The 13,279-nt window shown below is 63.5% G+C and overlaps 2 protein-coding genes across 2 annotated transcripts; both read left to right on the top strand.

The window, feature by feature from the left end:
* The first annotated feature begins 1,356 nt into the window (after positions 1-1,356).
* Positions 1,357-7,552, top strand: LOC134136694 (zinc finger protein 777-like). Its single transcript, XM_062568630.1, has 7 exons — positions 1,357-1,440; positions 2,418-2,544; positions 4,101-4,214; positions 4,563-4,694; positions 4,791-4,925; positions 5,357-5,939; positions 6,075-7,552. Exons 1-7 carry the CDS (start codon positions 1,372-1,374, stop codon positions 6,226-6,228), a joined length of 1,314 nt encoding a protein of 437 aa, XP_062424614.1. The 5' UTR covers positions 1,357-1,371; the 3' UTR covers positions 6,229-7,552.
* Positions 7,553-8,656: 1,104 nt separating this feature from the next.
* On the top strand, positions 8,657-13,208 carry LOC134136690 (zinc finger protein 777-like). Its single transcript, XM_062568626.1, has 5 exons — positions 8,657-8,704; positions 9,045-9,458; positions 9,976-10,102; positions 10,552-10,671; positions 11,695-13,208. The coding sequence occupies exons 1-5, from the start codon at positions 8,681-8,683 to the stop codon at positions 12,750-12,752; spliced, it is 1,743 nt and encodes a 580-aa protein (XP_062424610.1). The 5' UTR covers positions 8,657-8,680; the 3' UTR covers positions 12,753-13,208.
* The last annotated feature ends 71 nt before the right edge of the window (positions 13,209-13,279 follow it).

The following is a 13,279-nucleotide window of genomic DNA, read 5'->3' as shown; positions in this document are numbered from 1 at the left end:
ACAGGCCCTTCCCCGTGCGTGGGGTGCCCAGGATGGGCCCTTCCCCACGCGTGGGGCGCTGGCACACCAGGACAGGCCCTTCCCCATGCATGGGGTGCCCAGGATGGGCCCTTCCCCACGTGTGGGGTGCTGGCACACCAGGACAGGCCCTTCCCCACACATGGGGTGCCCAGGACGGGCCCTTCCCCACGTGTGGGGTGCTGGCACACCAGGACAGGCCCCTCCCCACACATGGGGTGCCCGGGACGGGCCCTTCCCCACGCGTGGGGCGCTGGCACACCAGGACAGGCCCCTCCCCACACATGGGGTGCCCGGGACGGGCCCTTCCCCACGCGTGGGGCGCTGGCACACCAGGACAGGCCCCTCCCCACACATGGGGTGCCCGGGACGGGCCCTTCCCCACGCGTGGGGCGCTGGCACACCAGGACAGGCCCCTCCCCACACATGGGGTGCCCGGGACGGGCCCTTCCCCACGCGTGGGGCGCTGGCACACCAGGACAGGCCCCTCCCCACACATGGGGTGCCCGGGACGGGCCCTTCCCCACGCGTGGGGCGCTGGCACACCAGGACAGGCCCTTCCCAGCGCGTGGGGTGCCCGGAGCGGGCCCTTCCCCACGCGTGGGGCGCTGGCACACCAGGACGGGCCCCTTCCCGTGCGTGGGGTGCCCGGAGCGGGCCCTTCCCCACGCGTGGGGCGCTGGCACACCAGGACGGGCCCCTTCCCCGCACGTGGGGTGCCCGGAGCGGGCCCTTCCCCACGCGTGGGGCGCTGGCACACCAGGACGGGCCCCTTCCCGTGCGTGGGGTGCCCGGAGCGGGCCCTTCCCCACGCGTGGGGCGCTGGCACACCAGGACGGGCCCCTTCCCCGCACGTGGGGTGCCCGGAGCGGGCCCTTCCCCACGCGTGGGGCGCTGGCACACCAGGACGGGCCCCTTCCCCGCACGTGGGGTGCCCGGAGCGGGCCCTTCCCCACGCGTGGGGCGCTGGCACACCAGGACGGGCCCCTTCCCGTGCGTGGGGGGGCCGGGCGGGCCCTTCCCCCGCCCGTCTCAGCGGTCCCGGCCCTCTCCGCGCGTGGGGCGGCCGCGGCCCCCGTCGGAGCCCGCCGCGGCCGGCCCGACCCCGCTCCCGCTCCCGCCGGCCCCTCCCGCCTCCCGCCGCCGCCGCCGCCCGGGCCTACCTGCGCCCGCCCGCGCCGCCGGCCGCCGCCGCCAGAGCCGCCGCGGCGCCGCGGGGCCTCCGCGCCGCCAGGGGGCGCCGCCGCCGCCGCCCCCCCCACCGCCCCCCCAGCAGCGCCACGGCGCCCCCTGGCGGCGCGGCGGGGCGGCCGCGCCGCGCCGGGCCGGGCCGGGCCGGGCCGTGGCGGCGCCATGGCGGAGCTGCGCGGCCGCCTCGCGGTCCTGGAGCCCGGCGGCGCCTGGGTCCCGCCGCTGCCCCCGGTACGGCCCGGCCCGGCCCGGCGCGCTGCGGGGCGCCTGTGGGGCGGTGGCACTTAGGGGTCTGTGTGGTTTGGGGGAGGCTGGGAGTGAGGCAGTGGGGCTCCCTGTGGGTCTGCGGCGGCCCTGGGGGGTCTGTGGGGTCGGTGTGGGCCTGGGAGTGAGGCAGTGGGGCTCCCTGTGGGTCTGCGATGGTGCTGAAGGGTCTGGGGGGTCTGTGTGGGCCTGGGAGTGAGGCAGTGGGGCTCCCTGTGGGTCTGCGGTGGTGCTGAGGGGTCTGTGGGGTCGGTGTGGGCCTGGGAGTGAGGCAGTGGGGCTCCCTGTGGGTCTGCGGTGGCCTTGGGGGGTCTGTGTGGGTCTGGGAGTGAGGCGGTGGGGCTCCCTGTGGGTCTGTGGTGGCCCTGGGGGGTCTGTGTGGGTCTGGGAGTGAGGCAGTGGGGCTCCCTGTGGGTCTGCGGCGGCCCTGGGGGGTCTGTGTGGGTCTGGGAGTGAGGCAGTGGGGCTCCCTGTGGGTCTGCGGCGGCCCTGGGGGGTCTGTGTGGGTCTGGGAGTGAGGCAGTGGGGCTCCCTGTGGGTCTGCAGTGGCGCTGTGGGGTCTGTGTGGGTCTGGAAGTGAGGCAGCGGGGCTCTCTGTGGGGCTGTGGTGGCAGTTAGGAGTCTGTGGGGCTGGGGGGGACACTAGTGGGTAGTTCTGGGGGGGTGGGGGCTGTCTGGAGGACTGCGGGTGTTGTGAGATGCTTGGGCATGGGAAGCTGCTTTGGGGGCACCTTGAGGCTTGGGGGTCATTTATGTGGCCTTGGGGGGCTCTTGGGGGTGGGGGCTGGGCGTAAGGCCTTGGGAATTGGGGTGGGTTTGCTTAAGTGAATGGCATGTGATCTGTGGGGGCCCTTTGGGGCTCCCCGGTTCCTGCCCCATGCCCCAGGCTGGGGCAGGGGGCTGCCCCCCTCCCGCGGCGCTGAGCGCATCCCCTGTGGTCCCAGGTGCCGGTGACCTTCGACGACATCTCCGTGCACTTCAGCGAGCCGGAGTGGGCAAGCCTGGACGAGTGGCAGAAGGAGCTGTACGGGAGCGTGATGCAGGGGAACTACGAGACGCTGGTTTCCCTGTGTAGGACTCTGTTTGCACTGGTTTGGCAGCAGCGCTCGCCGCCCGGGGAGCTCTCTCGGGGTTGTTTTCCTGCCCCTTTGCATTTCACTGGGATCTCGAGCCCTCAAGCTTCCTGCTCAATTTCTTGTCCCCTCTGGAAGTGAGCGGAGGCTGGCAGATACACACAGCAGGGGCAGTAAGTGCTTGGTGTCTTCTCCCCATGGAGAATAGGTACACTGAATTGCCAGAGCCGTCGTTAGAGAAATCCCCTCTTTCGTGTCTGTCTAGATCCTTACATGCATGCTCTCAGTGTGGTGGATGTGCTGTCCACCTCTCTTCACGCAGCGTAGGGAGTGAGGCTGGTTGCACCCACTCGTGCGACAGGGAGGCAGGGGGGAAGGTCTCGTAGGCAGTATTTGGAGTGCCTCTGGCTGATTCCCAAATCCGTGCCACTCGCAGCTGGAAACGAGCTTTCCAAAAAGCCAGGTACCCACCGTATAAATCCTACTGAAAAGAACCTGCTGAGGAGCTGGGAGTGCGACTGAGGTGTCCTGAACTGAAAACACCACTTTGCGCTGCCTTGGAGCTTGTTGCAGACCTGCTGCTTGTAGGAAGTGCTGTAAATCAGTTCTCCCAAGTGGGATGTTTTTCAGGATTTGTCTTCAGTATTGTTTTTCTCTTTAGGAAATGTGTGTGTGTATAAAATGTTTGGAGTTCTGCTTGTTGCATGACAGCAGCTTGTTCAGCCCAGCCAGGACTGCACGCTCATCGTCCTTTGCAGGTGTTCAGACGATGGAGTGGAGGCCTGAATTTACCAGCACGGGTACCAGGGCTATCCCCTCTTGTCCTGTGGGCTCTCCTCTAAGTGTAGCCTGAGGAACCAGAACAAAAGCTCTGAGGAACTAGAGGTGTGAATGTGATCCCAGAGCAGGTCAGGGAACTAGAGTCTTCCTCATAGCAATGGCTCTTGTCACAGGTGGGATGAGTCAAAGTCTTTTATCCTTGTGGATGAGGATCCTCACTTTGCTGTCAGACTGGCTGAGCTCATGGCTAGTGATGAGCAGTAGGCAGAGGTAGTTCAGAGCAAATAAATGTAGTGACTGATGATGAGCCGTAGATAGGGGTGGGTTGAAGGAGATAAATGCAGGGGGGCAGACTGTGGAAGTAGATGGAGGTAGAGCTGTTATGTGAGTGAACAGCTATCAATCAGGACACTTGCAAGTCTTTTTCTGTGCTTCAGAGAATTTTCCCACCTGCAGTGTGAATTTCTGTGAGAAAAGACAGTTTCTGTAGCGAGAACTTCCCCTGGATGGAGTGGGGATGGATTTCTGAGAGTTGTTACTGGCTTTTTTTAGCTATATCAGAGGGTTCTTTTCAAATTCTCCCCCTAGGGCTCCTGCCTGCTGGTCCCTGTCCTATAACTCCCTGAGTGCTGGTATTAACGCAGTTGTGTTTAGAGATGAAGCTTTTCGGGCAGGGACCGGGCTCTCTACTGAGGCTGCATGCAAAAGGCTGTGGATGCACCCTCAGAGATGCTGTCACATCTTGCCCCTGCTGTCTGTCTTGCCCTTGAACAGACTGTGCCCTATGCAAGCCTGACCTCTTATTGCGGATTGAAAAAGGGGAAGAGCCGTGCGTGCCAGCGCAGTCAGACCTGGAGAGAGCAGATGTGCCTGAGGATCTCCCCACAGGTGAGTGGATTTCTTCTGTGCCAGGATCCTGGCTCCTCTCTGTTTAACAGGACAATTGAGATCCTTGCCCTCAGCTGCAGGGATTGAGCTGTCCCCTGTGGTGGCTGGAAACAGCCTGTGCTGAGAGATGCTGGGGGAACATGTGCTGGGATGCATCAAAGCCTGGAAACCCTCCCTTGATACAGTAGCTCCTGTGGTAATGCTTGTGCCACAGGGATTGTGCTCTACGTCTCCCGAGACTCACTGTGAACCTAGGGGGAGTGGACTTGCATTCCCCCCATGCCTGCACTGGCTCCTTTGAACTCCTAGCTGGCCGCTGGTAAAGCAGAACGCCCTTTTTCTCCCCAGAACTGGACTCTCCTAGCTGTGTGAGCAATGATGCTCTGCTGCAGGTGAAAACGGAGAAAGAGTCTTGTGAGGGGAATTGCGGGGACCTAGAGGAAAACAGCAGCCCAGCAGACCCACCAGACTGCTGCACATGTGAGTGGCTGGCAAATCCAGCCTATGTGAGGGGTTTTGGGCCCCTCCTTGGCTACATCTGATCCAATATCTTAATCACTGTTTCTTCTTTTGCAGCACACATCCCTCATGAAGTCCTTCCTGTCCCAGTGGATCTCAGTCTACCAAGCCCTTCCCCTCCCTCACCTCTCTCCACATGCTCTCATGAAGTGGTGAATCCGAACCAGTCTCCCCATCCTCCCCCTGCAGCAGGTACAGAGTCCTTCATCCCTCTTTGGAGAGGCCTGCAGTCTCAGGGGGTGCTGGCAGGCTCAGGGAGCAGCAGGAGGTTGCTGCAGCTCTATCTTTGGGCCTGTGGCTTTCAGGACGGGATTTTACATGATCCAAATGGGCCAGGAATGGTTTCGGATAGTAAATGGTGTTGCCAGTGTTGAAACTGTAAGGGGTAAGGCATGGCATAGTGTGAACCAGCCCACCTGGTTATTTTGCTTGGAAGGATGAGCCCCTGATGTTTCTGTTGGATTCCCTTCATCCTACTTAAGAGTTGATTGTTGTCTCTTGGGGTGATTTGCTAGCAGGGGGGATGAGAGGGAAGGACGCAGAAGGAGAACCCTTTGGTGTTTATACTTTGTCCTCAAAATTGAGTGGAAGCATGATATTTTGTTCTGTAAAATTTCCGGCAGATGCTGTGGTGGGGGCTGCAGTAGAGACACAGCAAGTGGAGGTTGCTGCAGAGAAACCGCCAGTGCCTGAAATGCCTTTGAAGAGGCTAGAAGAGGAGGATGTGAAAGATTCAGGGAAAGGTGACCAGGATCCAGTGAATGATGTTTCTGAAGATCCAGGTAAGGAGGATGTATCAGGTCTTTGCAAAGCAGTGGCGCATGCAGATCCAAGCCACCCAGTTACTTCCTTGGGGAACCCAGTGGAGAGCTCCTGCATGGGCAGAACTGCAGCCTGCCAGCGAAACTCCACTCGGGAGAAATTCTACACGTGCTCTGTGTGTGGGAAGAAATTTCTGCTGAAGATAAATCTCATCCTCCACCAGAGGAGCCATGCCAGCTGGGTACCGTACATCTGTACACACTGTGGCAGGAGCTTCAGATCCAAGAAAAAAATCCGACGTCATCTGCATATCCGGACAACCAAGGGGTCCTGCCTGGCCTCTGATACTGAGGAATACTCCGGCGTGGCACAGTGCCCTGCCTCACAGTCTGTTGCCCAAAACAAGGGCACCGTTGCTGAGTGGGAGAAGTCCAGCCCCAGTAGGTACTCTCTACCTCCTAGGAAAATTATGTATACTTGTAGCGAATGCATGGAGAACTTCTCCAGCCAGAGCTTTTTGATCCTCCACCAGAGGATGCACACTGACCAGCACCTCATCCTATGTCCTTGCTGCAATAGGAGCTTTGCCTGGGCCTCTGACTTTGTCCGCCACCACCGGATCCACACGGGTGAGAGGCCGTATCAGTGCCCTGAATGCCAGAAAGCCTTCAAGCGGCACCACCACATGGTTGTCCACCGGAAGACCCACACAAGGAAGGAAAGGCCGTACTAGTACAGCGAGTGCGAGAGAGTTACCTCAGTCTGCAGCATCTGTTTAAGCACAAATGTGTCCGTGTGAAGTAGACAGCGTAGTGGAAGAGGAGGGTGAGAAGAGGGCCTTGGACACTAAGTTTGGAGGAACAGGGCAAAGTCAGGAGGTGTCTTTCCTCTTACAGCTGCTGTCTTACCTTCTCCTCTCTCCCTCCCCACCCACCGGTGTGACTGGGTTGGACGAACTCAGTAGCGTGGCTGGAGCACGCAGCGCTACGCTGAGCTTGGCTTACCCCATTGCCCTGCCCAGTGCTGCACGCACCATCCATGCTCCTGAGTTGCTCCTCCCATCCTAGCGATGGAAGAGCGGATACAGTAGGCAGAGGCACTGTGGGAGAGGAACTGGGCGATGTTTAGACGAAGGACTCTTCCTTTATTAGAGGGTATAAGCAGATGGCTGTAGAAAGCAGGTAGCTTCTGACAGCTGAAAACTGCTTCCTTCAGTCGTCATCTACCAGCACCGAACCCCTCTGCGGCCGGGTGCTCGCTCTGCGTCAGCCCTTGTGCCGTTGCTTCCCACGCTCTTCCCCGCGATATCCCGGCCTCCCTGCGTAGCGGTTCTGTGTAGGCTGTATGGGGCAGGTCCTGGCATTGGCGTGTGGGACGTGGGGGACTTTGTGCTCTAGAAGAGCCACCTAGGTCTTCCCCACCGGCCTGGGAGGCATGCGTTACATGTGAAATTAGGTAGGAAAGTGAGTGGTCACGTTAGAGCGGAGGAGCTGGGTAATGAGCTAACGGGAGAATAAGTTCAGATAAAAGTGTTGCTGAAATAAGACTTGAGCATTCTCAGGGCAGGGTGAGCACTGGAGCTAAGGCTGAAGGGCTTCAAGGGGACAGGCTTAGGGAATGGTTGGGCTGGGTTTTGTAAGAATATAATCTAAAAAAGGAGATTGTAGGACAATTAGTTTGGTGGGTTGTTGTCTTGAATTTCACCGTGTGCCTTTTTTGTCGGTGCCGCTGAAGGCCTGTGCTGCCGGGTCCTTTCCTGCGGATGGGCAGGGGCTCCTTGGACCTTGCTCCACTTGCTCTTTCGGTAATTAATTGGCCGGTGGGGCCAAGGGGGTGCTGCAGCCCCAGGCAGCTCGGGGAGGGACTGGTGTGCGGCCGACCGCAGCCCCTGCGTGAGGGGCCAGAGTGAGCCTGGCGAAAGCAGGTTTGAGGAGCGGGAAGGAAACGTCTCTGGCTGCAAGCGAGTAAGGGCTGTGCGGCGCGTCCCGGGCCAAACTGGCGGCGTTACCGGGATGTAACGGGCTGGAATAAAGAGCGGGAGCTGCTTTTGTCCTGTGGCCGTGTCGTGGCTGGTGTGCTGTCCCCGGGGCGGGCGTCTGGGGCGGGGATGGGGGGCCGCGGGGCTGGCAGGGGCTGGGCCCGCCCCGTCTGGGCTGCAGCGGGGAGCTGGGGCCGGGGGGCTGGGGACGCTTGAGCTGAGGGAGCTGGGACGGGGGGCACCAGGGCCCTTGGGACTGGGGGGAACTGGGGGGCTGAGGGAACGGGGGCCAGGGAAGCTGGGACGGGGGCAAGCTGGGACCAGGGAGAGCAGGGTTTGGGGGAGGAGCGGAGCCAGGGCAGCGGGGGAACTGGATCCCTGAGCTGGGGGGCTGGAGAAACGGGGCCCGGGCTGGGGTCGAGCCAGCGGTGCGGGGAGCTGTGACCCGGGGGGGGCTGGGGAAGCGGGGCCCGGAGCCGGGGGGGGTGTCCAGAGCCGGAGCGGGGCGCTGCGGGGGGACCGGGTCCCGCCGGGGCGGGGCGGTGCCGCCGGGGGCGGAGCGGTGCGGTGCCGCGGTGGGGCCGCCGGGGGCGGAGCGGAGCCGCCAGGGGCGGAGCGGTGCGGTGCCGCGGCGGTGCCGCCGGGGGCGCTGCGGTGCCGCCAGGGGCGGAGCGGTGCGGTGCCGCGGTGGGGCCGCCGGGGGCGCTGCGGTGCCGCCAGGGGCGGAGCGGTGCCGCCGGGGGCGGAGCGGTGCGGTGCCGAGCGGTGCCGCCAGGGGCGGAGCGGTGCCGCCAGGGGGCGGAGCGGTGCGGTGCCGCGGCGGGGCCGCCGGGGGCGCTGCGGTGCCGCCAGGGGCGGAGCGGTGCGGTGCCGCGGCGCGGCCGCCAGGGGGCGGTGCGGTGCCGCCAGGGGGCGGAGCGGTGCCGCGGCGGGGCCGCCAGGGGCGCTGCGGTGCCGCCAGGGGCGGAGCGGTGCGGTGCCGCGGCGTGGCCGCCAGGGGGCGGTGCGGTGCCGCCAGGGGGCGGAGCGGTGCCGCGGCGGGGCCGCCAGGGGCGGTGCGGTGCCGCCGGGGGCGGGGCGCGGCGGGGCGGTGCGGTGCCGCCAGGGGCCGCCAGGGGCGCTGCGGTGCCGCCGGGGGCGGGGCGCGGTGGGGCGGGGCGGAGCCGCCAGGGGGCGCTGCGGGCGGCGGCGGCGGCGCGGGGCGGCCATGGCCCGCTGGGGCCCCGCTCAGGTACGGGGGCGCGGGGCAGCGGCGGCTGCCGATCCCGCCGGGGCCGGGGCCGGGGCCGGGGCCGGGGCCGGGGCCGGGGCCGGGGCCGGGGCCGGGGCCGGGGCCGGGGCCGGGCGGACCGGGCGGCTCGGTTCCCGCCGGCCCCGCTGCGGCCGGGGCTCGGCGTGAGCCGGCAGCGCCGCCGTGGGGGCGGCAGGCCCGGCCCGGCCCGGCCCGGCCCGGCGGCGGCAGGACCCGGCAGCCCCCCCCCAACCCCTCCCGGTGCCCCCGTCCCGTCCCGCGGCGCCCCGCAGCCACCACGCAGCTCAGCGCCCCCTTTTCCCTCCTGTCCCTGCTGCAGGAGCCGGACTGGGGGCCGGAGCCCTGGCAGCAGGTGCCCCCGCAGGCCCCCGGCCACGTCCCCGTGCCGGTGCCGGTGCCGGTGCCGGTGCCGGAGGGCGAGAAGCAGCTGCAGGTGCCCGAGATCTCCCTGTGGACGGTGGTGGCCGCGGTGCAGGCCGTGGAGAGGAAGGTGGAGTCGCAGGGCCTGAGGCTGCTGAGCCTCGAGGGGCGAGCGGAGACGGCCGAGAAGAAGATCACGGACCTGGAGAAAGCGGTGCTGGAGTTCGGCAGCCAGCTGGAGAGGAAGTGGGCCGCGCTGGCCTCCCTCGTGCAGGAGAACACGCGGCGCCTGGAGAACGTGGAGCGCCAGCTGCAGAACAGGAGCGGCTGGCCCCGGAGAGCCGCCCCGGGCCCCAACGGCGGCGTGCCCCAGGTAGCGGCGTGGCGGGCGTCCCGGCCGCCCTCCTCCTCCTCCTCCTCCTCCTCCGCGGGGACGCTCGCCTCCGCCGGCGGCCCTGGGCTGGCCCGCCGGGGCCGCGGTCGGAGCGGGCGCCTTCCCGCCGCTTCTCGTCCCCGGTGGAAAGGGGGGGACGAGGCAGGGAAGCCCTGAGCGCCCGCAGCCTCGCCAGGCCCCCGCAGGCGGCCTTGCCCTCCGTGCTGCTTTCCTGGCCGCTCCCGGCGGCTCGTGCGGAGAAGGGGAAGGAGAAGGGCTCGCGGACCGGTCATCAGCGGGAGCTGCGGACGGAGGGAAACCACCGAGCAGGAGGGAGGGAGCCTCCTTCCGCGGGCCTGAGGCCGGTCCCCGAGTTCGGCGTCCGCCAGGGCCCTCTTCTCTAGGGGAGGAGAGACCTGCGTTTTGTTTTCCTCGTCTGGCTTCCTGCGGACGTCGTGGCAGTGGTGGGAGAGGAACGCGGTGGGGAGATGCTCAGAAACACCTTCTGTGGCTTCAGGTCCCAGCGGCTTGTGAGGATGATGCCATCAGTCTGCCCGAGCAGGAGTGGGGGAGCTTGGACACCCGGCAGAAGGAGCTCTACAAGATCGCGACGAAGGGGATTTATGAGGCTGTGGTCTCTCTTGGTGAGGGTCGATCTCCGCTCGCTTTTTGGATGCTTCTAGGTTGAATCTAGCTGCGGGCTGTTTGCGGGCTGTTGTGTTGCGTGGAGGACAGGTAGCGAGACGTGAAGCCTTTTCCCATTTACGGTTTTGTGCTCCTTGGTCATGGATGACGTTTACTCCATGCCCAGCCTGTGCATCCAGAGAAAATCACTTTGCAAAGAGAGTCCTGGCAGTGGTGTCAGTAAGGGCAGAGAGTCCTCAGGCACTGTCAGGATTTGGCCTTCTGCCAGCCCTGACTTCAGCGCTTGTAGTGCGAGGCCTTGTCCCCACGAGCAATCGTTGCTGGTGTTTTAGCACTGACCCCCTCCAAACCTCCCCCAGCTCTGACTGCACCTCACACCTCATGCAACGAAGGGGTTGGGGCCAGTCCCCAGCATCAGCCGTTCATACAGCTGCTTCCTCCCTCCTAGGACCGGGTGACACCAGCTCCAAACCTGCTCTGCCGTCGCCAGGTGAAGCCGGGGAGGACTCGGGTCCCAGGACTCAGGGGCTGCCGGAGAAGGGAGCCGTCCCTGGGCACCGCGGCTCTGGTGAGTTACCGCTGCTGTCACAGCCGGCTCCTGCTCAGCAGCGAACGCTGAGAAGGAGCATTAAGAAACAAGCCAAAATGAACTCCTGGAGGTTGTTAAGGGTTGCATGAAACTTAGATGGCTGAGTGAATGGAAATTAAGAACTAAGGAGGAAAAACACCGCTTTAGAGAGAAAGAAATCTATAATTTCCACAGTGAATGCCCTTCTCCTAGGGCAGAGGAGAGCCAAGCAGGGTTTATATTAAATGCGCCTGCTTTGCTGTTGCTCCCACATCTCTGGTACGTGCCCAAAGTGGGATGGGAGTTAGATATTGCTTGCTAAGCATCCTGCCTCGTACCCTTCGGAGAGGGGCCAGCACAGCCCTGCCTGCGCGCTAGAGACAGCAGCAGTGTCTCTAATAATGCGTCAGATCCCTGTAGTTTCCAGTTTTTCACAGGGACAGAAACTGTTGAGATTTTAAGCCATGTGATTTGGGCCTTTTTAAAAACCCAATCTTTAATCCCAAAACAATCCATTTGCCAAAGAGAGTGGAAAATAGAGAGGCCGGGATATCTGTGGCCAGACTCAGCATGAGTGTGGCTCCGCAGCTGTTCACTGCAGACAGATGTTCATCCCTGCTCCTGGAAGGTTTTGTTTTGATCCTGTTTCCCAGACTGACCCAACTAAACTTTGTCATTTCTGACAAAGACTCATTCCAGGACAAATGACTCTGCAGCCTCAACTTTGCCTTTATATTTTTCTCTGGTTTTTGGCTTCTTTAAGACTATTGCATTGTCAGGACATTGAATGGCCCTGAAGTTCAACACGAGAACCCCAAAAGATGCCAAAGACCCCCTCATCCTCGTGTGTTCTTCTCCCTCTTTGATCATGGTAAAAAATCTTCCTGCTCGCTTTCTAGTGGCACATTTGGGGGTTTGTGTTGCCAACATGCAGCAGAGGAAGCTCAGCTCCTGCTCCTGAATTGGGGCTCTTAGCATCTGAGAGTTTTCCTTTGCCGGGCATGAACGGCTGTCTCTCGGCAGGTGAGAAGATCGTGATCAAGACAGAGGAGCAGCAGCCACAGGAGGAAAGATCTGAAATCCCGGCTGGGCCACGGACATCCTCAGCAAGACTGGAAGAGGAGGCTCCCCCGAGCCAAGAGCAGCCAGTGCCCTGGGAGAGTCACTCCAGCTCAGATGAGCGGAAGGGAATGGGAGACAGCCTAGGGGAGCTCTGCAAGCACCACGCCGCCCAGCCCGAATTCAAGCCCCTGCTTGTCCCAGCGGAAGCGCGCCCTGCCCCAGGCTTGTCCTTCCCAACAGAGCACGGGCACAGCGTTGGGACTGAGCAGCAGTTCACCTTGCCCCAGGGAATCCAGCTGGGAGAGGAAACCAGCGCAGCAGCTGCCTTGTCACAGCCCAGCTTGGAGGAGGCTCGGCCGTGCGCCGCGGGGGATGAGCCCCGCATGTTCGCGCTGGGCTGGAAGAGCATCCGGCTGAAGCGGAACCTCCTGGCGCGGCAGCAGAGCCACACGAGGAAGAACAACGGGTCGTTCATCTGCGCCGCCTGCGGGAAGAGCCTGGCCCACCACGCTGCGCTGCTGCGGCACCAGCGCCTGCACACGGGCGAGCGCCCCTTCCAGTGCCCTGCCTGCGGGAAGAGCTTCAACGAGAAGTCCAACCTCAACAAGCACTACCGCATCCACACCGGGGAGCGCCCCTACCGCTGCTCTGCCTGCGGCAAGGGCTTCATCCAGAAACATCACCTCCAGAAGCACCAGCGCATCCACGGGGTGCAGCTGCGGGGCGGGTGGACAGGCCGGCCCGCACGGGCCAGCGCGGCCGGGGAGAGGCTCTACCGCTGCATCGAGTGTGCGGAGAGCTTCCCCCAGCAGGCGTCCCTGGAGGAGCACCAGCGCCGGCACACGCAGCAGCGACCCTTCCAGTGCACCGGCTGCAGCAAGAGTTTCCGGCACCGGCAGTCTCTGAACCACCACCAGAAGATCCACGCAGTTACCAACTGTCCTGGGACTAGCTTGCTGAACCACCACCAGGAGCCGGAGACCAGCCCCTGCAAGGGATTGACCCAGGATAATCCGTAGCACAGGGGCTGGAGAAGGGAAGGGGCAGCGGGATTGCAGGCTGCTCCGCAGAAGTGCAGTGGTTTGTGGTGACAGGACACACCACGTGCAAGCGCAGCTGGTGCTGCAGAGCTCTGCCCGGCTCTCCCTGGACTCTGCCTTGCAAGACGAGGACAGAGGGAATCTGATGTGCTGCCCAGGCAGAGCAACGCGCTGCGGGGTGAAGTGACAAAGCAGCGGAGGTTTGGCAGCAGCGGGCAAAGTCACATCGTGCTGCTGCCTTACGGAAGGGGCAGCGGAGGATCAGCTGCTGCGTGTTCGACACGGTGTAGCGGGGAGTGGTGCAGTTGAACTCAGGGTTACCTAAGTACAACCAGCTACAAGATCAACTGGGGGTGTTCAGCGGCCCTCGGAAAAGCTGTTGCTGTGGGCGACAGCTGGGGCCGTCAGACAAATTGGGAAGAGGCTTGGATAAAAGATTGGGGTGATGTGGTCTCCTGTTGAGCTTTGGGATCTCTGCAAGAGGGGCAGGTTCTGGGGCAGCTCCT

Source organism: Rhea pennata, chromosome 2 (genome assembly GCF_028389875.1).
Source record: "Rhea pennata isolate bPtePen1 chromosome 2, bPtePen1.pri, whole genome shotgun sequence".
In the NCBI taxonomy this organism is placed as follows: domain Eukaryota; kingdom Metazoa; phylum Chordata; class Aves; order Rheiformes; family Rheidae; genus Rhea; species Rhea pennata.
Note: the sequence above shows the minus strand (reverse complement) of the source record. Positions and strands in the feature narration are given on the sequence as shown.